Source organism: Camarhynchus parvulus, chromosome 1, assembly GCF_901933205.1.
Source record: "Camarhynchus parvulus chromosome 1, STF_HiC, whole genome shotgun sequence".
NCBI lineage: Eukaryota > Metazoa > Chordata > Aves > Passeriformes > Thraupidae > Camarhynchus > Camarhynchus parvulus.
The window spans coordinates 16552061-16578248 of NC_044571.1; the positions used below are offsets into that span (position 1 = coordinate 16552061).

Below are 26188 nucleotides of genomic sequence, written 5' to 3' on the forward strand. Positions count from 1 at the left end.
TCTACTAATTCATCAGTTTAAAGGACTGTCTTAAAAATTTTACACAACTCATACTCTTTCGTGGAAAGCTGTTTTGGATAACTTGCACACAGCGGTAACTGACAGGTCAAGTCCAGAAGAGTTTGCTTTGGTTTACAATTAATGCAGTCTAAATTTCAAAATCATCTAACCTCAATCAGAAGATCTCTTAAAGTTCTGATTCTTCAAAGGACATCAGAAGAATCTTTTCAGATGAAACTGTACTTGAACTATAGATTGATGATGCAAGAAATACTTGAAACACACATACGTAGTCAAAGAGCTATACGGCAGTTTTATTTGTAAAATACTTCATTCCTAACAGCAAAATACTTTAATTGTACTTTATAAAAGTTAGCAAAACTTCATACATTTGAAACAAAACCAAGAAAACTATTTCTACTTCAATTCAATTTTCTTTTCAAGTTGGAAGCTATAAGTATGCACCACACTTAACAGATTTCAGTGCCAGACACGTCATTCAATAAATATATCCTTCCACCATTAAAATCTGTGAAGGGCAGTGAAAACAATTCATAAAACTACTGAAAAAATATAAGCATTTTTGTCTTTTTCTGAGGTTTGGAACTAGTAATATCTATACACAACAAAGTTCTTGGCATTTACAACAAGGACTGTATAGCAAGTAACAGAAGAGTTTGTTAATAGTACACCAGAACCACCAAATTTGCAGTACAACATTTCTACCAAGAAAACAAAATCAGAAATTCAGTCTGTTTCTTGAATCCTACAGAGGACTTCTGCAAGGTGGTGGCAGAAGGAACTTAAATTACCAACTGATTTCACATTTATAAGGCCATTGCATATCCTAAGTTGCAATTAAAAATCTGGTCCTATACCCTGTACAACAAAGACTGTCCGTTATGAACAGAAGTTGAAGTAAGAATGAGTAAATTCACTGTTTTACCCTATTACTAACAAATGAACTATGAAACCTTTGCCTTGGAGAGGACAGATTTATTTAAATCTAATTCTGCTATGTACAGGTGTTATTTTGGAAGCCACAGTTTCCACAACTCTCAGAGGTAAAATCCACTCCCTATGCCAGTCTTCCAAGAAGTTTCCTTCTGTGAAGAAATTGGACCTCTGAGACTGCACTCAGACCCACACAAGCAGCAAGGCAAGCTCACACAGAGTCAGCCAGTGCAGACACTGCAAGGACTGTGTGACCAATGCTGGAAAACACAGAACAGAAAGGGTTACACCAACTGCAAGGAGTGCAACAAGGGCCAGGGCTGGGCTCTGCACCTGGAACACGGGCAACCCTGGCTGCATGCATCAGCTGGGGAATGAGAAGCTGGAGAGCAGCTATGGAAAGGGTCCTGGAGGTCCTGGTTGATGGCACCTTGAGTATCAGTCAGGAATGCTCAGTCAGCCAGGAGGGTTAGCCGAGTCTTGGGGGGCATCAGGCACAGCACTGCCAGCTGGGAGAGGGAGGGGATTGTCCTGCTCTGCTCTGCACTTAGGCAGCCTCACCTCAAGCGCTGGGGGCAGTTTTAGGCACCACAATATAAGAAACACATTCAGCTATTCGAGAGTGTCCAGGGGAGGGCCATGAGGATGGTGAAGGGTCTGGAGGAGAAGCTGTATGAGGAGCAGCTGAAGTCACTTGGTTTTTGCCAGACTGGAAGAGACTGAGGGGAGACCTCATTGTGGTCTTCAGCATCCTCCCAAGGGGAAGAGGAGGGGCAGGTACTGATCTCTTCCCTCTTATGAGCAGTGACAGGACCCCAGGGAATGGCCTGAAGGTGTAGCAGGGGAGGTTTGGGTTGGATATCAGGAAAAGGTTCTTCACTCAGTGGGTAGGTGAGCACTAGCAAAGGTTCCCAGGGAAGTGGTCACATCACCAAGCCTGACAGAGTTCAAGAACAATGCTCTCAGGCACATGGTGTCATTTTTGGGGATGATCCTATGCACTGTCAGGAGTTGGACTTGATGATCCTGATATGTCACTTACAACTCAGCATATTTCATGATTCTATGATTACTTCCTTTTTTGAAAACAAACAAACAAACAAACCTCAAATAACAAAGAAACTACCCAACAAAAAACCCCATTCACTTCCGTACAGTTACTGTTGTTGAATTCTAACTTACAAATTAAACTGAGCGAGATGTGAAATTGAATATATATGGTAATTAATTCTTTATTTTTAAAAGTTCAACATCCAAGTGATTTTGAAAATTAGTTTGTTAAAATTAGTTAGTTTGCTATTTTTTAAAAATATGTAACAATGCACTAATAAATCTTAGTCTTGCGTAGACACAAAGGAAAGGCAAGGGCACAAACATTTATGATTGACAGGTGCTTTTCTGGGCCTCTTACACCTATAACAAGGGATTTGCTAAAATTTTGAAGCCTTAGCCACAGTAACCATGAGATGGTGAAGTTCAGGACTCTGAAGAAGTATTTTCCTTCAATTTCATTACAAAAAATCAGAACCAACCATTGAACTGTGTTTTTTTTTGTCCTTTTAGTAGAGCAAAATCAGTGCAGAGCAGTATAACTGATGTCTTGAGAGGCTACCTAGAACAGAGGCTAGACAATGTTAAAGGAATAAAGTAGGTATTTATGAAATGGCCTTCAAAGAATACACCTTGGGCAGAACAAGAGCCTGGCTGAGGCTGCACCCAAGATGGATGATGGGTAATGAGTTTTCACACTTTTATAAGTTTTGGTCCATTTACATACTGGGGTTAACTGTCCAATTACAGCTTCAGGTTATGAAGTCCCATCTTCCCAGATTGCTCTCCTCAATTCACTGCTGTTTATACTTTTTGGGCCTGAAGTTGTGATGGTGTCCTTGGTTCTTGGCTGGAAAAGGACTGTTTTGTCTCTTCACAGTCTAAGAACTGTGAAGAGAACCTGCTAACACTTTATATGAAGTTCAAAGTTATGTACTAATGCAGTACAGAATCTGGAAAATATGAAAGCTAAAACTTAAGGCATCATTCCCCCATACATTACCAGATGTACTTACATTGTTGTTTGCCTCTTACCCTGCAAAAAACACTGATATAGGAGGCAAAAATGTGAGAGATCATACAATCATTAAGGTTGGAAAAGAAGATCATCAAGTCCAGATACGACAGGTTACCTAAATGCAATTAAAAATATTTTCTCCTTTCCGATATTTTCACTGAAGATATTAAATTGTCAAAGCAAATTTCATTCCTCATACATAATGAGATAATTTAGCTGGCTGTGATTCACCCTCCAAGGAGGACCACTCTTTCCTCTCCTCTTTTCCATCTGCTTCTGCTGAACTGATGCACAGTGCATCTTTTCTAACCAGATTAATTTTTCAGATTCAATGAATCATGAGAAGAAGATGCTTTTAGGAGAGAGCACATTGCAAATGCTACAGGGAACACTGAAAATAATTTCTGAGGAGCACAAACACTACCTGTGCAAAGAGTTAGGGCTCCCAAGCCTTCTGCTAATTTTGATCTCATGAAGTGATGCTATTTAGTGCTGCTGACAACTCAGTTGAATAGGACAGCTCGATGTTACAGGCTTCTACACAGAATGAATAAAAACCTGCTAAATTAAGATTTGAGGCAGCTGCTAGAGAGCTTCAATCTGCGAGATGCTTTCCGCTGCCTTTACGGCTGTGGGATCCTCTGGGGGACTCCGCACTCGGGGCTCTCTGGCGCGTTCCAGTCGTGGCCTTTTTGAGCTCGTGTCTGAGGCTGCGGATTGTGCTGTTTATGGCAGCCACGCACGCCTTCCAATCAAATCCACTTTCATTGAGATCAAAGGATGGAAAATTCTCTTGAAGAAAGTCTAAAAATAAGCAAGTATGTAACAGTGAGTTATCAATTATTTAGGTAAGCTATGTACTCTTTCTGGATGTAATTAAGTTAAAACAAGTGCATGCTACCAAACCAGGACAGCTAGACATATTACAAGCCTTGAAAAGCAAAGCAGGGCAGATATTGCTTTCTCCCTTTCTGTCATATTTGAAAATGAGTACAAAAAGGTCTAAGCACAAAAACAAAATATGAAAAGAAAACGTGACCATGTGTGTGGTTTTTATCCTTTGAAGTGCTGAGTAACTTCAATTTCGAATGTGGTCAGCTAGCAAAGACAAATCTTGGGCTCCATTTCAGAATGACCAGAATTAGGCAGGACCAAGCTCTCCTTCAGAGGATCTCTGACAACTATATTCACTAAAATTAGTCACACCAGTTCAGCATAACACAGATGTACAGGAACAACAGTGACAGAAAAATTGTGAGAGCCCATTCCTTACCATACTGCAAGTAAGATCAGTAGACACTTGAGTTTGGTAGCAATGACATAAAAAGGGTAGGACTATAGTACCTTTTTTCCCTTCCATGAGTAAAATGAGTAATTTAAAATCAAAATTAAAATTGGTTTTTTAAGTTATTGAGGAGTGATTGTCCTGCTGAGCTGAACTACATTTTTCTCTAAGCAACCCGGTAAAAGATTTAAATAAACACCAAAAAGGAATTCTCATCTGTAATTTCAAATCAAAGCAACATTGCTTCTCCTTCTCTGATTAACATCTAGATTTACCTTCATAGTAGAAAGGCATAGCTAGTAGATATTGTATCAGCTTTGTTCTTCCACACACCAAAAAGTAAAAATCTAATATAGCATCATTGTTTACAGTTAAAATTTTAACTTGGAAACCCATTTTGCCAGAAAAACTTTGGTCTGAAGGAAAAAAGTAACTGAGATAAAAACTTGTGCTCTTGCAGTTCACTCTGCTCCAGAAGGAGAGGTGAAAGGGAGAGTAAATGTGCCTTAGGATGCTCCTGTTTTAAACTATGCTGACAAAGGATAGCTGTTGGCTGAAGCAGCAGACAGGCTCTCTATTTCCATCCCCAGCAGTAAATTCAAGAATACTTGATCTCAGAGGAACAGCACAGAACTGGAATTCTTCAAGGTCTAGAGAGCTTTTGTACATGGTCCACTAAACAGCTTTTAAAGTTATGTCTTATCTTTGACCAATTTTGGGGATTATAGTAAGGCTATGCAGGGCCCCTTCCTGCTCTGCAGGGTAACATTCAGGGAGCTGCTGCTGCCATCCAATCAGGCTGTGTTAAAGGAAACAGGGGCAGGGACTGTTCTCTGGCTCCAGAGCCAAGTGACAAGGTCTGGCTGCAACCACAACACACAGGATTTGTCACTCATCTGCTCTGTGGCCTACATGGTGTTCGGCAGTCCTAAGACACACTTACTAGATCTTCTGAATGCTTCTTAAGCTCAAAATGTCAAGAAATAAAATATGTCTACATGTCTATATGTGTGTGTGTATATATATATATATATATATATATATATGTGGAGATGTTTAAGTGGCAAAGTTTCCCAGGCTAGTGCTTGCCATACTGGAAATGGTTTCTGGCATCTGTCCCTCAAGCATGCCCAGACATCACCCCAGAGGGTGTGAGTCACAGCTCCATTTCATTGAGCATGAACACTGTTCCCTTAGATGCAGTCCTCCTTCCCCATTTCTCTCTCCCATCCCTGTGGGTGGGGCAGGGGAACAGGACAGGGAGGAAGAAGGTGAGCAAGCAGCTGTGTTTAGCAACCCTTAACTGGGTTAAAACACAACAGTTGCTAAATTCCCCTTCATAAGCTCTCCTTGTTTCCAATCTCTAAATATGGCTTTTTTTCTGCCGGGCTCAGTTATGAATTCCCTGCTTAGCCCAACCTGTCTCCCCATAACTCAGCTCTCCTAAGCATCAAGACGGACTCTCGTGTGCTTGCAGAAGGCTGTTCTTAAAGATCTGTCAACTTTCCTGAGCTTCTCTCCTATTCCAAGCTGTCTCTCACAAGCTCCCATCTGTGACTTTCCCAAACACGTCAAAGTGTGTTCTCCCAAGCCTGTACTCAGACCCTTCTTACTCTACCCAGGACCTCAGGGCCCACGATTTCATGATCTCTACAGGCAATGCCACCACCAATTATCACACAAGAACCCTTTTTGTGAAGGAAGCCATAACCTGCTGTACATAAGATCTCTGTCCTCTGCTTCATCTACACAGTCCCTGTATCAAGAAATTATCTCTGATGTCCTCCACAATCCTCAGGCACTGCTCCCATCTCCCACTGCATTGCCCTTTCAAGCCAATGTCAAGGTAATTGAGTTTTCCCATACAAACCAGGTTCATCATCTGGAGAATTTCTTGAGCTACTAAAACATAACTTTATCTACTTCCTCTCAATTTGTTCTCCTGCTTGCAGAAATGCCTGTAAGAATATTTTCACAGACTAATTTCTGAAGCTCTATGCCTTGTTCATAGGATACGAAGTTGTTGGTGAGGATGGAACAGGGAAGCCTTATAAATATGATTGCCTGGTGAAAGATTTTGGGAATATGGAAACCATAAGTGAGCTTGAAATGAAAGCAACCTTTGAGATCCCTTAGTTACTGAACAACGGGAAAACAATGGTGTGGCTGAGAAGGTAATCCACTTTTTGATGTAACAATACCCTCTCCAAGCAAGCAGGTCCAAGGGTCAGAAGCAGACCCTGCCTGCTTGGCAGGAGGGGTCCAAAGAGTAGTTTTTAGGATTTAAAGTGTAACACAGTATGGTAATGTAGTGATTCCTATAGGCTGTATGTAAATGCTATAGGATTTGTATCTTGTACTAGATTGGTTAGTGAGAATCAGAATATTCAACACAGAAGATGATTTAATGTAACGGGAACTTCGCTCTCTTGCTCTTACCTCTCTTACCTCTCAGCTCTTACTCTTATTCTTGCTCTTACTCTTAACTCTTTTTTGCTCTCGCTCTTTGCTCTCTCTCTCTCTCTTCTTCTCTTGGCTCTGCTCTGAGCTGCAGCTGGCAGCTCCCAGCAGGGCTCTGCACCCACGCCCTTGCAATAATCTGCATGTCCACGACCTAGCCTCAGAGATCTCTCGTCTCCGTCCGTCACGACTGTGCAGGGGACCATCAGCCGCTCCTACACAAAGTTAATACTCTTATCAGTTTCCCCACATTATGATTTAACAGAGATTTTCTTACTTACCTCTGAGAGCATTAATTTTATTGGAATCCAGTGGGCTCATGCCACGATCAAGACTACCATACACATTGCTTTTCACCAGCACCTCTTCAGGAAACATGTGACGAATCAGGAAGCGAGCTGACAGCTCTGGCCGCGTCTTCCCCTTGGCGACATAAATGACCGAGAAAGGCAACTGAACATTGCGCCATGGGCTCCCAAGGGGTTCTAGAGAAGATGTCATGGAGGGAAGAGAGATATGTTACTCATCCAACACTGACCATGCCTCAAATCAAAACTAGCACATAAAGCTCACCCAGAAACTACTCTACTTGCTTGGAAAGACCAAAGCAAAGCCGTAACACTACAGTTACTGCTAACATGAAACATGTTGCAGACATGTGGCCAAGCAGCCAGAACACCTGGTTTACAACCACAAACACTACTTCTGATATGTCTTCAGCAATGCAAGCTGCATTATTAATTACTGCTTTCTAACTTGTTTCATCTCAGGTGAACAGACGATGCTTTTCCAAGTAAGTAAGTAAGCAAGCAAGAAAATAAAAGTTCTGCTATTTCAGTGGTGCTTAGATTCTGCAAGCGGAAACAGAGTGAATATTTTTCAACTGCTTCTTACCTCACTTCACTGCAAACATTTGTAAGAAAAAATGTAAAATTTTTAGTACATACAGAGGTCTGTGGGATCTGACTAACAAATCTTGGGTGCAGGAACAGATCTGAAACAACCTCAAAGTGACCCTAATTGAATAAATGACTTCCAACAGCAACTAATCTCAGCCCATTTTCCTTGAGGGTCTCTAAGCATCACATGCTGTACATGAATTTTTTCCTCAATGCATTTGTGTATTGAACACTTACATTAAAAAAGTGAAAATATAAAGGCTGCTTTAAGATTTTTATTGTCCTAAAGAGTCAGTTTTGCAGAAAGGTGTGCTTTTTCTTCTGAAATTGCAATACCATTCCATAGATATTCTGAGCTAGCTTGCTTTTTTAAGGCAGAATATCTACGAAATAAAAGAAAAAAGCCAGGACAACTGAACAGAGTAACTGAAGCTGAACTTCCCAGTGTCACAGCAGATATGCATTCTGGGATTCTGGTAGATGCAAACATATATTCTGTTAGCCAGATATAATGCCCTTGCTCATTCCCAAAAAGACTTACTATGTGTACACCAAACGACTGCCTTAAGAGAAAAAGAAGACTCACATAGTTCAGAAAATCCCTTTACTACGTAATTATACCTACAGAACCATTGTTTGCCTCTCACTGACTATTTGAAATGTAACAAGCAATGCCAGAACACAAAAATTTCTTTGTTTACCCATAGGTTCCAAAGACTGTTGTTTTCTGACTGGAGATGTGTGGAAAGCTTCTGGAAACTTATCCAATTCTGAATTCTGCAACATGTCAATTGTGGAGCCAGTCATTTTCTGAGAATTTTGCGAATTGTCACCACTATCTTCATTATGATTTAAATCTACACAATGAGATGTATCAGGAGCATCAGACACTTCTTCTTTCCCCTCAGTTTTCTGCTGAAACATTTAATAAGGTTAGTACACACACTGAGAGAAGCCTACCAGTTTTCTAATTGGTGTTCCAGTTTACTTCATATTTCGTATAAATTAGATTTCAGATCTTTGCAATATAGTTACTCCTGAATTTCTATCATGAAAACTACCAGTAAAACAGTTAATAATTATACAAAGATGTGCAAAGAGCATTTTAGAAGTAAATGTAGTTGGAGGTGTTTTGGGAGTAATGTTTCAGTCAATATAAAACTGAATTGCACAGCTGAATATATCTAAAAAAAAGCCTGCGAAAACAAGCGCTAAGAGCTATTTGTTTAAACTCTCAATCAAATTTGACACTACTTCTGGGCAACATTTGCAATGTTTCCTTATAGCATCCTACGTATCCACACTTTTTAACTGAACTCTGGACATAGAAGCAAGAAGAGGCAAAGCAGAAAGCAGCATATTCCAGTGTTCCCCACGTGGAACCAGTGCTGCAGTCAGCATTGCCTGTGCTGAGCAACACAGAGACAGAACCCAAGGAATTTCCAATACAGCACTTGTACCATGAGCAGGTCAGATAAATAATCTGAGAAAAAAGTGCAAACTTAGTACTTAATAACTCATCACCTTTGCTTTGGTTTCGGAGCGTAAGGAGCGGATCATAGAATTGACATTTGTGATACAGGTTTTCCAGTCTTTTCCACGCTCACTCAAATCATAGGTTGGAAAGTTAGTTGCAAGAAACTCTGCATATAAAATATAGAAAATGTTTGAAGCATCATTACAAAGCCCAGTATCTAGAAGTATCCTAATTTACAAAGAGAGAGAAAGCTAACTAATGATTCATATGTTTACTGTTCTCCATTTACAAGCTTCAGACTTCCTTCGATAAATAAAGATAATAAACTTATGTTTTGAAAATAACCAGCATTATGAATTCAAGATGTTCTGTGATACATTTGGAGATGATGTGAATAATGCTTCTATTACATTAAATATTTCCTGGAAGAATTAGGGGAAATATGTGATTTATCATACTAACTTTTAGAAAACCCCCAAAACCAACACCACCACCATCCCCCGCAAAAGAACAGACACAGGGTAAAGCTGTTGCTGCAACTATTTCACATGGCTTATATAATCTCACACTCAATTTTAAGCCTTTAACACATACATGCCATGGAATCTGTGTAAATGACTTGACATTTATTAAAAAAATCCCCCTCCATCTTCACCACTTCTCACTCAATATAAAGAGTGTTTCAAAAACACCAGTTAATGTTTATCCCAAGTATACCATGGCCACAAATCAACCCAAATCAACCAAACAAAAAACCACTGACAAAATCCATGGCACACACAAACACAAAATAAACTGCAATTAAAAATACAGAGACAGCAAGCATGACTGATGAACACAATGTACATAAAACTAGAAGAAATTTGAATACTTTCATTTAAATTGAGGAAAAACGAACATTGAGAATTACAAAGCAGGACTTCCAAAACAAAAGGATACTGCAGAGTGGAGCACATCCACTACAGCATTTATCTGCTGTCGTGGTTTGAAAAAGAAGTGAGTTTTTTGAGATGCTGTAGTCAATCACTAGCTGCCAGACAACAATTAGCTAGAAACATACAGAAAAGGACTCCTTTTAAGTTCAAAACTTTGTTAAGTATGAAAGAAGTAAATCTGTGCATTTTGAAAGGTAACAAACCTCTTATTGCAGCAATCTTGTTTGGATCCAGCGTCCTGCGCCCTCGTGCACTCGCTCCCATAACGCTGCACAGTAAAGTTTTCTTGGGGAACAAGATACGAACCAAGTGGCGCGCTGCGTACTTGGGTTTAGTCTTTTGCCGAGCCTTCACCAAATGGTTTCCAAGAACTTTCACATTTCTTGCTGGGTCACCAACAAACTCTTGTAAAACAAAAACATTCAAAGAAGAAAAAATTAAAATCCCAAACGAGTTGTTAAAAACAGAACATTTTTTCAAACTCTTCCTCTTGACTCTCAGTGTATGTTCTCTACTACAGTTAATTTTACTATGTATTACTACTTATCCGTGCTCTTACAAAAGCACCTTTAAATTGGAATGATACCAGAAGTAACTTTTTGATTCACCTTAATCACCAGCTGAAATCAAAACACCCAAGAAAATACATCAGACACCCAACTGACCACAGTGTTCACAGCGGCCTATTTTACATATGCTCAGATACATATGTTCAGATATGTTTTCAAGATATCGACTCAAGAAGAGTGGCATATCCACACACAGAAGTGCTAAATCATAAACTGTTTACAAATTTGTAGATAGATATCTGAATATTTCACCTACTATTCATGCAGCTCTTCAGCTGTTCAAATGTATTTTTTAGACCAAATGCAAAGAAGTCATAGCTCAGCCTTGTATATAAATCAGGGCATTTACACTTTAGAAAGGCATCAGTTTTTAAGACATGGTGCTATTTGATATGTGTATTATAATCTAAAAAAATCTATAGAATTCTTGTTTTTATTTGGAATTAAGTATTTTGAAAGAAACCAAACACTGGAGGATTTGAGTATAGAAAGGATTTATAGAAAGGATAAAATAAGGACGGATAGAAAGGACAAAAATCTCATACAGGAAGAAAACAGATATTTCCTTCACACAGATCAGGCAAGCTGCTTTCTTACAACATGCATATAGGCATATGCCTTACTTGCTTTAGTGGCAATCTATTTGCCTCCTCCAACACATGCTGGGTAGCAAGCACATGTTACTTGTGAATTATATGCAGAATGAAAAAAGGTTACATTAAGAGAGAAAAAGAGAGTCTAGAGTTAAAAGAACCCAAAGCACCTACTATAAACCAGACATTTTTTAGCCTTTGTTTCTGCATATTTGTAAGAAGGAACTCACCAAAGCTAGGATTGATGAAGACTGAAGAAGATGGCAGTTCTTCACTAATATTCACATCCTCAGATGCATTTTTGTAGTTCAACTCTACAGCGTTATTCTCCTGACTGGGCTCAGATGGTGCTGGCATCGATGGTGATGCCACAGGTGAAGATGCAATGTTGACAGTACTTTCCACAATACTGGGAGCAAGATTTGATTGTGGTGAAAGGTCAGGCATCCCATTAGTTGCTGTGTATGATGAATGTAACGAATGTGTAGAAACTATAGTGGGGAGTGGTGGGCTCTGCCTTCCAACAGGCTGCTGAGATTCGAGCTGAAAACTCTGCGGGGCATGTTTTACCTTGGAATTTACTTGAACGTGGCCATTTGGTAAAGCAACCCTTACAACTGGGCTATGCCTTCCCTGGCCTGATGAAGAACGATGAAGACTTAAATCTCTTTCCATGTGTTTTGGTACTCTTATTTTTCCTGAAGGCAAATGACTGGAACTTCTGTATGTAAATCCAACTGGTTTCTGCAAATGTGATTCAGAAAACAATTAAAAGGTTAAATAAGACATAGCAGATAATTTTGGGAGGGTTTTTTGAGCAAATCGGGAAAACTAGATTTTTGTAATGACGCTATTAGCAGCATACTCTTCCTTGAAGTAGTCTCTGTCATCAACTCAGAGCTACAATGTTTTTTTAGCCTTCTCTCTACTATCTTCTATTCTCATTTGTATCTGCAGCACTAAGAGTTTATCGGTTCAGCCTCAATGTTTCTCAATTTTTTTTTCACCTGGGGGGTGGGGAAAACTACTTTCTAGACCTCTATTAAAAAGTAAATAGGCAAAATAGAATTTAAAATTTTTCAGTCATTGACCCAGTCATTGGCTGATGAGTTTTCAAGGAATGTGTCCACTGCCCTGCTAGCTCCTTTCAAACAAGAAAGAAAACCAAACACTTTCTCTTCTTTCTTTACTTGTTAGCTAAAAACATTAAATATTCAGATCTCATCTACAATGAAGATTCCAGAGACTGAGATGGACAAACTGAGAAATGGGCTATGTTTTCCATCACTTCAAGTACTTTTATTAGAAATCATACAGCATGCATTCTAGTTCAAAACACAAGTCACTGAGCAGGAGCCACCAAATGAAGGTTACACATGTGAATTTGTTTTTCTTATTTTGTTTAAATTTGGCAGTTTTGTGTGTTTGTTTAGAGAATCTCATTATATTTCACCCTTGTAACCTTAAAAAAAATCTATGACCTTCAGGAAGTCTTATGTATCTGAAAGTCTGTCAGTTTCTCCAGCTTTTGGAATTCATCTAATAAAAAAATGTACCTTTACCCTAAACCATTCCATTAGCCCTTCACAGGTACAGCAATGGTATAGCTATAAAAAAATCCAACAGCAGTCCTGATGCTTTTAAATGGAAGAACCTAAGAAAATAGCTGGCAGATAAAAGCCTTCAGAAAAAAAAATGCAAAACCAACCAAGCAAACAAAAAAACCCCAACAAAAACCAAACAAAAAAACCCCCACAAAAACCAAAAAAACCCAAACAAACAAACAAAAACAAACAAACAAAAAAAACCACACAAAAAAAAATCCCACCCAACCAAAACAAAACAAAACAAAAAAACCCAATGAAACCAAGGCAGGTCACTTTTAACCCAAAAATCCAAATATTAAAGCAGCTGACATCCCACATATCACAGGGGAGGGTAAGAGCACAGAGGTCTTACATGGTTTATTTACATTTGACAAGATCAGCTTATTCCCTGAACCTCATGGTTTTGGATGAGTAGCCAGCACAAGCTTGGAGCTGACAATAAAAATACATAATAAACTTAGTTTCCTACTGATAGCTGACAGGTGTGAGAAATCCAGCTCCACCCACCCTTAAAGCAAATGACCTTACTGCTCTCTTGACATCTCCTGACAGCAGAACCATCTCTGCCACATTAAAAGTTTTGTAGCGTTGATGACAAAAAAGTCATTATGGATTTTATAACCTTTTTTCAAAAACCATCTGTTATGTTTTCCTTTTAAATATCATTGTCAGAAGTACTAAAATTGTGTCTCCTTACTTTACAGTAGATTGACCATTTAGGAACAAAATGAATACTGTGTACTCAATATCAAACATTATGAAAAATGTTTAAAAAGGAGTTTCCATTAAAAAAAAATAAATTCTATACTGTAACGGATATGACAACATACTGTTCACATCTAAAGTTCAGCAAGCCAATTGAACCAACCTGACTGATGCTTAAACTCTCTTCTAACTGCAGAAACCAAGGAGACAACACACCACATGTTGCAAAGGTGCACAGCAATATACTGAAGTTTAAGATGCACCTACACAATTCACTTCTGTTCATGCCAATACAAATAGAATTTTACAGCATCTATCACAGCATCCTGAATTTGATGGCAGTCACTGCCAATCTGCGGCCACCAGTCAATAACACAGGAAACTGAAGCCGGCACATAATCAGAAATCTCAAGTAATTGAATTGAAATAGATTCTAAGTCTACTATTTTGCTCCTTATTTCCATCTTAGTGGAAGGATTGGGATTTTTAAAATAAGCATGAGAGAATTAAAGCAAAAATAAACATCTTAGGTCTTTAATACTCACAGGTTTGATCAAGAACGGCTTTATACATGTATGCTGCATTTCTGAGACCTTACGATGAAGCAGGTCAAATTTTTTATCCAGCTTCTGAATGGCATCATACATGGCCTGTCAACAAATATAAAACTGAAAATAGCACTGTTTCACAAGAACTCAACCTAAACCTGAAGAAACCAGGCAAGTTCAATTAAAAGCTGAACTCCCTCCCTAAAACTCAGCCAACTTCCTTCCACAGCACTGCTGAATCTTAAGGACACTTGCAAGGCATTAACACTTGGCTACAAATCACTTACAAATTGACTTCCATTAAGCATGGCCTGAATGACTCCAGTCAAACAAGTGCTTGCCTGAATAAATATGGGATGCTTTTAATTTTTAGTGCAGTTGTTTTCAATTTTGCCAGTTACTGCTTCAGAAATCAAAAGGAAAGAACTTACAAAACCAACACTAGCAGGATTTTTGGCAAGCAACATGTACATTCAATAGCTGGGTGTGTATCACTGTCACATCTTTCCCATTACTGTGAAACTCCTCCCAATAACTAAACTCTACATTTTGTATTAAAGCTTAATATTTGAAAATTATTCTCATGAAAAGTTCAGAGAATATGAAAGAGATTAGTTTTACTTTGAAAATATTGTAGTTATGTGGGCAATTAACAAGCAAATCACTGGAAAGGATCATGACACTGGTTGTCAAGTTTATAATACAACTCTTCCTGAAGTACAAGGAAAATTGTTTGAACACCATTTCAGATATAAAGGAAAAAATAAATACCTGGCAATAACTGAGGACCTCCATAAGAGGATTCTGTTGATATCCAGTGTAAGAAGCTTCAGATAAAATGCTTTCCTTTTTCATTAAAATAATAATTAAATATAAAAAAGAAAAAAAAAGAGAAAAAAGGAGTGTAAGGTACTGATATATACACGGACTTAGGATATCACATTAAGCAAGTAAATCCCAACTTCAAATCTCTCATGTTACTTCAGCCTATCCCAAAATATGCATCCCCAAAGCAGCTTTTCAAAGTCAGTCAAACAAAAGAAAATTCACTTACACATTCATAGTCTGGTTCATACTCATAAATGACACTGTCACTGTCTTCATATTCTTCTTCCCTGGTTCTCATCTGGGAAATAACGCAATTAACATTTAATGTTTTGAAAAGTTAAAGAATTCTCCCAGGAATCCAACTTGGACACTTTTGGTTGCAGCTATAGTTCCCTCCCTTGGCTAAACCAGGGCCCAAGAAAACAAGACTTACCAGAGTCATCTTATTTATGTACTGGTGTGTTAAGGAAACTTTCCTGTCTGACCATGCAGGAGACACTCTGGTGGTCACCCAGGGACTGTAACAGCTGGGGCTGAAGCCCCTTTGCAGTGGGTGGCTCAGGTGCCCTGCCTGACTCCCTACATACTCTACTTTCACAGTCAGACAAGGTTTCCTTACCAGCTTGACCCTGGATTTGCTAGAGCAGACTCTCAGACCTCTGGTTTCTTCAAGTAATTTTACCATGGTACAATAAGAGGACATATATATGTGTGTGTGTGCGTATATATCTATCTATCTATCTATATATCTATATATATCTGTGTGTGTATGTGTGTGTGTGTGTGTGTACATATAACTGAAAAATAACGTGCATTTTTGCTTATTCTAAGGCAGAACTTTCTCATCTAACTAAATGTACTATAGAGCCAAACTTATGCAATCATGGAATCACTTCGATTGGAAAAGACCTCTGAGTCCACATTATGAGACTTCAGTGGGTACAACTGAAAGCAGAAGCTGTAAAAAATTTCTAGAAGAGGCAATTTCCTCATGGCTTGCACACTGCTTTTAAGCAGGAAGGACAGTGCCACCACCTGGACAATCGTGGCATTTTCCTTTTACTGGATGCATGCCGATCCCATCCACCACTCACCACAGATTTACAGCGTCTGCTGGTGATACTTTATTTTTTTAAACCGATCAGGTTTTATTTTAGAAAAGGAAGGCTGGGAGGGGGGTAGATAATACTTCTGTTTTGTTTACAAAGGCAGAATTCAGTGACTGGTAAAATTTTTGAGATTATTCTGTGAGTTACTGAAAAACAACTGAAGGACAACCAAGTCATCACAGTCAGCACGGCTTCAGAAGGGTGAAGTCCTCCTTGTCAAAGTTAAATTCCTTTTATGACAAGATGACCCACCTAGCTGATCAAGGGAAGTCAGTTGGTACAATCTGTTTGGATTTCAGTAAAGCTTTTGATACTGTCTCTCACAGGATTCTCTGGACCAAATCTCCAGCACACAGCTGCTTAAACACATCACAGCTTGAGTGAGCAATTGGCTCATGAGCCAGGCACACAGGGTTACAAGGAATAGGGTGACATCAGACTGGCCACCTGCTCCATCCGGGGCCCTGTACTCCTCAACATCTTCATAAATGATCTGGACACAGGACACATTTATGAGTGAGGAGACACTCATAAATTATGGGGACATAAATGATGTAGACACAGAATTTTCTGACGACATGAAGTTGGGAGGAGCCATTGACTCCCTTGAAGGCAGAGAGGCCCTGCAGAGAGATCTGAACAAATCAGAGGCTGGGCAACCACCAGTTGTATGAAGTTTAACAAGGACAGCACTGGATTCTGCACCTGGGATGGGGCAACTCTGGATGTATGACCAACTGCAGAGTAGGAGGCTAAAGACTTGCTAGAAGTATCCATGCATAGATATCCTACCCATCTTCAGTAGGATGTCATCAAATCACCACACAGCAGTGAAGGAAAAATTATGTTCCAAGTAACACTGAAACTGGTCTCAAAAGGAAGGGCTATTGTTTGGTGAAACGTACCACATTGTGCTCCACTACAGCAGGAGAAAGTCGCTTTCTTTTATTACGCAAAAACACAAAATCCGTTTTTTCAGGGCTGTGACCATTTCCTCTCTGCATCATTGCAGAATGGCCCATTTGTGAGGCTGTTTGATCAGCAAGCACTGGCAAGCCTTCACTTCCTGTTGAAATAAAGAGAAAGCAAAGCTCATCAGAAAGTTTCCCAATGCATTAAACGTTTCACTACAGTAAAAATAGGCACAGTCACCCTTTTTTTAAAACTTTCAGACTGCTTGATTATTTGAAATTTGTTTACCAGCATAATGCCAAACAGTTATTTATCAAATTAATTTAGATCAGAAATTATAAATTCAATTTAGTATTGTTTTTTTCAAATGTAATGATATTTTTTAAAGTGCCAGTAAAAGTAATACTGACCTTGTGAGCACAAATGGCTAACAAAAAATTAAAATAAAAGGTGCTCTGCAGCTGGCAGGGAGAAATGAAGACCTAGATCTCTCCCTGCATGATGTTGAGCTTGCTCTGACAGCTTCTTATTGTAGGCAAGAAGATACAAGACAAAAGTAGAAGAAACTCATTTGGACAGACAGAATGAGATCTGAAGGAAAGGCACTGCTCTACAAGACACTGTTCTAAGATAGTGGTTGAATAAAACCAATCAGATAGAATTTCAGTTCAAAGTTCAATACTCACATTTGAGATAAACCTGTGATGTGTTTCACTCATACATCTCACTATACTTGATTTTAACTAGACAGTATCTAATGCTAATACACTCAAATATATCAAAACCATATTTTACCTTTTAAAAAACAATTGCTCTCATCATGATTAATTTATTAAAAATAAAATAATTACTTATGTCCTAAAACCAAGCAATTGTCTATGACAGCTTCTTGGGTAGAAGTTTTAATTTTGGTGGGGTTGTTTGTTTATTTCAAATAACAGAGACAAAACCCCAAGTAAACCATCCAAACCATCCTTCACTCCCAAATTTGTTTTTAGATGTAAACATACAACTACAGAATACTGTCAATTAGAAGACCAAAAAGTCTAAAGGTTCTCAGAAGCACCCAACAACACTAGGAAAAACACATGTAACTTGTGTCTGTGAAGAGAAATACTGATGTGATTCTCTGCAGAGTCAACTAGCTGAATTAAAAAAAAATATCCCCCAAAGTAGGAAGTGCTTTCACTTAGTTACAGTAATTTTCCTCACTGACTTGGTAATACTGCTACAGAACTCAATAAATGCTCATAACAGCTGTGAAGAATTTTTGTCTGGGCCAATGAAGCATTGGGTAAGATTTCTTGAGAGACTTTGATCTTGCATGTTGAAATAAATACAGTGAATTAAAGACAATCACAATGGCTACTTACTGCTAAAAATTTATCATCTTAAACAACCATCTTCTGTCATTACACATCAGCATCTCCAGTACTAAGTAACACTGGATAGATTATCTAAAAACCTAATTTTTTAAGCTAAGTTCTTTCATGACATTTATTTTTCAAATTGCTTCCTAATTTATTCCTAGGTATACTTACTCTTACAAGTAAGTAAAAAGTTGTCTTTTTAAAATGTAATATTTTAGCAGGCTCACCATTTATAAGGACCTTGAAAGTAATAACTAAAAGGTAATTCTCATTAAAGGCACTGCCAAGCAATTTCTATAAAGTAGCTTTCCAATAAAACGTGTTTTAAAGATAAGGGTAATATAGAAAGCACTGAATCCAAAAGCACAGAACATATGGCATTAAAACTAGCCATTAACTATCAGATCACAATAAAAATGAACAGTAATCACCATAGGCAAGTTGACTCATGTGGTGAACAGCACTGTTTGCTTCAGAGTTCTGCTGCACTGGCATGCAGCTTTGTGTGGACAGCCCGCTGCCTCCATGGTCCACAATCAGTGCTTCATCCTCCTCCTCAGTCTTCACACACAAATAATCTATTAGCAGGAAGAGAAACAGGTAAGATTGCAGGCCATTCTGCATATCAGGTGCCAACTGCAGTGCCTGTATAACACCTAGTGATCTCAATTGTACCACAGGCTATTATAAATTCGGCTTCACTTCAGCATCTAAATGCAAAGTCCCTTTTAAACACAGACACTGAGGTTTTAATGCACACTAGAAAGGAAGCAGCTTACTATTGTTTAGTTGGTGGGATTGCTGAAATTGTTCAGCACCCAGTTCTCCCTAAAGTGTCCAGCTTCAACAGGAACAGTTATAAGCCAGTAACAAGCACTTCTACAAACTCCACTGTTTACATATTCAAGCATACGAAAAAATGTATCAATCTGGTCTTGAAATTTTACTGTCATAAATTAAGACTTGCTTAATACACTTGAACAAATCAGTCTACAAATCCTAACTGTATACTTGGTATTCAGATCAATCCAAACGTTGGCTCCCAATGCAATACTGTCTAGAAACACTGAATGGCAAATCTCCAGTAGCAGATTTTTTCCAATTAAACACCCTACCTCAGAGAAAAAGAGAAAAATGGTTTCAGAATAACTGTATTATAGTTATTATTGTTAGATCCAGTGTTTTTGACAGGGTCAGGGAGGGAGCAGAATTTATTTTTGCTGAAACAAATTAATGGAAGGAACCTGATCAAGTTAGGAAATAAAACTGAAATTCAGCCAGCACATATGCATGACATTCTCACTATGCAGGACACAGGCTGTATTTTCCACATTGTCTCTGCCCTGTTCAGTGCACAGGATGGACTGAGCTCCAGGAATGAATCAGAACTGTATCAGTGGAACAGCAGTCTGGGTCTCCACTCTTAAATAATCAACTCATTCCAAATCCCGTTCTCTCCCAATTTCTTAAAGAGACCAAAAGGTAAGAATAAAGTTGAATTCCACAGGTCATCCAGTTTCCTCTCTGGCCAATGCTCGCATCTAATTCAAAAGATATAATACAGCAGGGCTTGGATTTGTCTGCCAATCAGATTAAGAAACTGATGGTCTGTTCAGAAACACCCATCAAGTGCTACACAGTCAAGCTTTGTTTACAGGTGTAAACAAAGCCAAAAAGCTACCTGAGGCAGAGCTGACCTGTACAAGGAGTTTAGCTGAGGACACACTCTAGGATATGCTGCTTAGGCTGCCAGTGGGAGAACAGTTCTTGGCCAGTTTTCATCAGCTGTATGGAAGTAAACAACAGGCTTACTCATGAACTTAATTTAGGTGCAGCTTTTAGCAAAACACTTCAGTGATATTCACTGACTGAAGTTCATTGCAGGCTAACATGAGTTATTAGCATGTGCTGAATTATTTAACTGCCTCACAGGCACAAATTTTTTTGTTGACAATCATTTAGTATTCTACCTACTTTGGGAAAGAATTAACAAAGAGTCAGTAAAAGTGCATCTGCTTCGAAGCAGGAGGGATGACAATCCTCTCTGCCAATTTCCCCAGCCAGGATGCCAGATTAGTGCATGGTCTGACAAATGCCCTACTTATAGCTGGGTCTCTGCTGTCCTGCAATCCTCTTTCTATCCCTAACTAGACAAAGCAATGCAAATTGTATGTTATTTATGCAACCCTAAAAAGCCCAGAATTTATCTTTATATTCATAATCTTTGCCACAAATCTCATGTCTCACTCAAATAACCACTAGCAAAACAACCCTACCTGATCAGCAACTACATCACTCAAATCTACACTTAAAAGAGTGATGAGTATAGAAGAGGGAAAATTCTGTGCAACCAGCAAAGACACGGCAAGGTCAGAGCAGCTCCATCTGTACTAGAGGAAGGCCAGTATGATCAGAAGTTAGGAGAGTTTCTACAAGTGAAACTGAAAGCAAGGCTTACTCTTCCAAACCCTCTACCACCCTCCCTTAAATAAGTTTCAAAATCAGAATTTCAACAGTACAGTGGACTCTGAGCAGAAAGTGTTTCCAAAGCCTGCAACTACAGCAACTCACAGCTGGAGAGCAAACATAAAGCAAACAGAAAAATACAGAAGGCAAAACCATCTCAAATAAAAAAAAGATAAACAAAACCACAACCAAACCTACAAACCTACATGGAAGCAATACAGCAGCAAGCAGTAATCTCTCATTTTAACCTTTCAGGTGATGGCCAGGATCCTCCTCATCCCCTGGCCTTTTAATTTCCATCACCCATTGCTGAATGTGGCGGCTTTCACACATAGAAAGGGAATTATTCTGTCTTCAGAACAGCATTTTTACATGACCAGCCAAGAAACTTGAAGATTAGAATACACCACCCATTTCCAGGAAGGCTTATTAGTATGACTGATCACACTGCAACAATAAGAAAAGCAGCTCCAAGAATGTAGACTCACCTGTTTCATACCAACCATTTCCTCCTTTCCCTAATGTGTTCTAGTTGCCTGGCCTCTAAAGTCAGTGGGGAAACTTAAATGTCTTTGCTATAGATTTGACTACATGCATCAGCAAGAGGAATAGATATGTGATAAAAAAATTTTGTTTATAAGACTGTTGGGAATTAAACAAAATTTACTTATAGAATATTAAATATAGAACATTATTCATATCTTCGAAAATTTGTGACAAGAAAAAAATCCAGCTATTTAGCCATAATCTGAAATACACTGCAACTTAGTCCTCTAAGCAATTCTAAATATTTCTGATGCTTCCTTAAGGTGCCCAGGAATAGAGAATATTACCATACATACATAGCACCAAACAGTATGAAATACAACTCTGACTCTCAAGTAAGAACCACAAACTGCCAAATTCTATGGATTAATTTGTGCTCCTGGAAAAAAAAAAAAGCAGCCATCAACTGTTTTTTACTTCTGACTTTGATGAAGATGCAACTGGATTTCTTGTGCCAAGTTAGTAATATATATACATTAACTCACTCCACTGACAGAAAATTTCAGGACATAGATATTTAAATGTTTCCAGTACGTCTTGAAAGGAAGTTATAAATTTTAAAAGTGTGACTAAGGAAATATTTCAGGTTTACATATTCAAACATGGCTTTCACTGTGAAGTGGATTGCACATTAGTAATACTTACTACATTGGCTGGTTTATCCAATCATTGGATCAAGTTATCAGTTTAGGAGAACTCTGAATTTCTGTTTGAAAATTTAAGTAACAGTCATGTAAAATTAGAAAACCTAACCAAACAAATTCCTTTTCAGACTCAATGCATACTCTGAGTTATGATATAGGCTATGACTTAAAACTTTCAGTAGAGCTGTAGGATATGCTAAAAGATCAAAGTTCATAAAAAATGTGTATTGTACAGAATGGCATTTATAGACAGAGCAGTCCAGTGAAATGGTCATATTAAAAACCAAGATTGGAGATAAACTTAAACATCTTAGAAGTTAAAAAGATCATAATTTAGTATTCTGTCATCAGGAGACCATCTTCCCTTCTGCACAAAATCATCAAGTTGAAGCATGCCAAAGGCACTTACATTTGAATTATTTGCGCCCAAAAATGTTCAACTCTGTGCCTAACCCTGTACTACATTAAATTACAGCTGTTTATGCAGCTCTGTGAAGCCAAGCATCACAAAGAATTTATTTCCAGTAACCAACAGAAACATATATTTAAAATTATTTGGGACTTGAAAATGTGTTGGTACTCAACGTCAAGAAACACTAAAACCAACCAACCAACCAACCAACCAACCAACCAACCAACCAACCAAAAACAAACTCGAATTCTTTCAAAGGCAGAATCAAAAGGAAAAACAATAAAGCTCAAAAAGCCTCTCCAGCAACTATGAATTGCACAGCAAAACAAATCAAGCAAACCAACCAGACCCAAATAAATAAAGAACTTACCTGGGTTGAAACTAAGCCACAAAAGGAGAGATAGCCAGCCTTAACTTGGATCATAATTAGATCCTGTACTATTTATGGCATGACACTTGTGCTGACATTCACAAAAAAGTGAACTAACACAGGGGAGAGCTCAGGGACACCAGTGCCTTTCAGAGCTAATATCATCCCATCACAACTCTAAGTAATCATCTGCCTACAAACTCAATTTCACTGAAGACATAACTGAGAGTTTTAAGCAGATTTATGATAATGAGAGCTAGAAGCACAGAAATACCACCAGATGTGATGCATCAGCTGAAGTCTGAAGACAACAGACTATTTTTTTCTTTCCCCAAGTATGTGGCTAATAAAATACATCACATAAACCAGTGGAATAAGGAAGGACTTGTACTGAATCAGACATTACCTGGTGAATGCTCTCACTAGCTGCAGAAACACAAATGTAAGTGATCATCAAGCACAGAATGGTAAAGTGAGGTTCATGAAAGAGATGACTGAAAGCACCAATTAGTACTAAAACCTATCTCAACCTCTACTACAGAGTTCCAGGAGAGCTTGCAAAATCACAAAAAACTTTTCATAGAAATCTGATGGGTTTTCTTAATTTTTTAAGAGTTCAGTTAGACACACCTCCATATTTCTGCAAACATTATCTCAACACACCCAGGTGAAAAAGCCAGCCATGGAAGGTCTGTGTAAATCAAACCAGATTTTACAAAGATTTTTAAATACTGCACTCAGGAAAAAATGGTAGCACTCAAGTCATATCCTTGAATTTAGCATACTTCTGATTATTTTGTCCTTCCTCAGGGATCACAAGCACCAGAATACTCTATCAGAGATAAAACACTTAGCAACAGCCTCTGAACACTGAAATAATTAATTTAGAGTACTGCTGTCAGAATTTACAACCTAAGAAGACAACAAACTAAGAAGACAACAGAAACTAGTATTTCAGCTAATACAAACCAATTACTATGGAGAGAAGCAAAATAATAAAGCCAGATTTCCTGTACCTTTACCTGTCATATTTAGATCACTGAGGTGATAAAGCCACTGAAAATCAAGGTAAAAACACTTTCACATAAAGACCTTCGGTGTTTATTAAGATTGGAGCTCATACTGCACCTTTTGATTGAACAATATTATTAATGTCATATCTTTTCTATTGCCAGGGACTAGCACAGGCTTAATATTTGCTAGGATTACTGAGTTACAAACAAAGCCAATCAGGAAACTGAAGAATTGAGGACAAAGGAGAAGCACCAACAAACACATCATTGTGCACGTCTATTTAATAAAGATTACATCACACTTGCTCTGCTCCCACCCTCCTGCCATCTCAGTCCTACCCCTTCCACTCATGTTGACACTTGCAGAACTGCACAGCGAACTGGCTATTTCCTCATCAGAAAAGTTCCTTGAACAATGAAATCATACAAGAAAATCTGGCATCTGAGCAAGACATAACTGGAACTTCTTTAGAGGGTAAGTCTGTGACAGCAACAACCTAAATGGGCATAAACTGATCTGAGTTTGTATAAACATCACTTCTCTAAAGGGCAAAGTGAAGCACGTAACTGGCGGAAATAGAGTTGTTTTGGTCCAAAATCAAGGTGTCTGAAGTCTAAGACCCTTAAGTTACGCTATGCATTGTGTCTTCTGATAGGCAACTCATTAGATCAGACCTCTCAATTCAGCAGAGGCATTCATGTCTCCCTCACTCAGGTTTCATATCCGAGTAACTACAGAGCTGGGGGGACCTGTCAAAGCCGAGACTCACGGAAAAGTCTCCCTAAGATTTTGGCATTATGCTCAGCTGCCATTTAAGGACTATGGAAAGCAAAAGCTTCCCCCACCATAACACTGCAACTGACGCAACCAACCTGTGGGCGGGCCACACTACTCCTGAGCAGAATTTCCCCGCGAGTCCTGTCTCGGGAGCACACATTCCCGGGAGAGCCACGGGCCGCGCCGGGCCCGCACGCCCTGAGGGGCGAACAGCCGCAGCTGCGCCCGCCATGAGCCGCGCCCCCGTGCCGCGAGACCCCGCCGGCGCTGACGCGGCGGCGACGGGCAGGAGCGCCAGCCAATAGCGGCGCCGGCCGCGCGGGAACGGGCGAATAGCGACGGGCGCGGTGGGCGTGGCGCGGCCGGCTCGGCAGCGGGCGTTGGGGCTGTTGCGAACGATGAGGGAGCGTTCCCCGCGCCGCGGCGGCGCCGCGTCCTTCCCAACCCCCTCGGCGGGGCGAGCCGCCCGGCCGGGAGCCTTACCCTCCTCAGACATGGCTTGCTGGGGCGGCTGAGCGCGGCGTCCTCCTCGGGCGGGCCGGGCGGGCGGCGGAGCGAGCGGGGCTCGGGTACCGGCAGGTGTGGCCGGAATGCGGCGTTGGAAACGGAAGCGGCTTCTCCGACGTGAGCAAGAAACTGTTTTGGAGCAGTGCGGCTGCGCGCTGGGCGCGGGGGCGCGCCCGGGAAACGGGGGCGGCGGGGCGGTGCCGCTCGCTCCTTCAGCAGGCGCGGCTTGCGCACAGTGGTCCTCCAGCCTGCCGGGGAGTCAAGGGGGCAGCCGAACAGCAGCTCCGCTCCCGCAGCAGCCACCGAGCGGCTGCTCCACTCCCTCAGTCTGCGGCCACGCCGTCCGCTTCCTCAGCAGCTCGCCCGCTCCCCTAGCAGCCAGCCAGCCCGCTGGGAGTCGGCCCGCTCCCGCAGCAGCCCTGGCGTTCCCGCAGCAGGCAGCCAGCCCGCTGGTTAGTTTTGGTGTTAAGTTTTGGTGGTCTGCAAAGCCCCCTATTTTTTTGATTTGGGGCTGAGGATCAGCAGATCCAGAAGATGCCCTGCCCATATGCCCCATGGCATTCCTCATGCTCCCCCCTGCAGGCACAGGAATCTCTCTGGGGGTATTCATTCAGGGAGTGGTGGGAAGAATCAAAGAATTAATTCGAGAGCATCCAGCCCAACCTATAGACCTGACATCATGTTATCAACTAAACTATGGCACTAAGTCATATTAAGTTCTGTTTTAAAACACCACCAGGGATGGTGACTCCCCTATCTTCCTGGGCAGCCCATTCCAATGTCCCAAATACAGTGACACAGTGTAAGAATATTGGGTGTGGGTAGTTATGGGACCTGATCTGCTCATGGCCTGGGGCAGCAAAGTGGCCTACGACAGCCTGCAGGATCAAAGAAAGTACAGTTCAGCAGCACTATGCAAGGCAAAAGGAAGAGCAATCCTTGCAGGTTCAACCAAGAACTTTTAAAGAAAGTGAAGGAGATGTGTGGAAAGTTCTGTTTAGGAAATGAATAAAAATCAGGGAAAGGGGTGGATTGAGGTGAATTGGGGAGGAACAAGACTCTGGTGATAGTAAATGTTTTTCTAGCTTTTCTTCTGGGATACACACATACATTTGTGTATGGGGGTCAGACAT

At 40.0% G+C, this 26188-nt stretch overlaps 1 protein-coding gene across 1 annotated transcript; it reads right to left on the reverse strand.

Annotated features, from left to right (window-relative positions):
* BEND2 (BEN domain containing 2) lies at positions 1-26188 on the reverse strand. The gene is made up of 13 exons (XM_030959980.1): positions 26166-26188; positions 25032-25303; positions 18751-18897; positions 16943-17103; positions 15155-15226; positions 14872-14946; positions 14098-14202; positions 11471-11984; positions 10282-10482; positions 9191-9309; positions 8368-8581; positions 7049-7252; positions 1-3826 (listed from the first exon to the last, which is right to left on the reverse strand). Exons 1-13 carry the CDS (start codon positions 26186-26188, stop codon positions 3618-3620), a joined length of 2316 nt encoding a protein of 771 aa, XP_030815840.1. The 3' UTR covers positions 1-3617.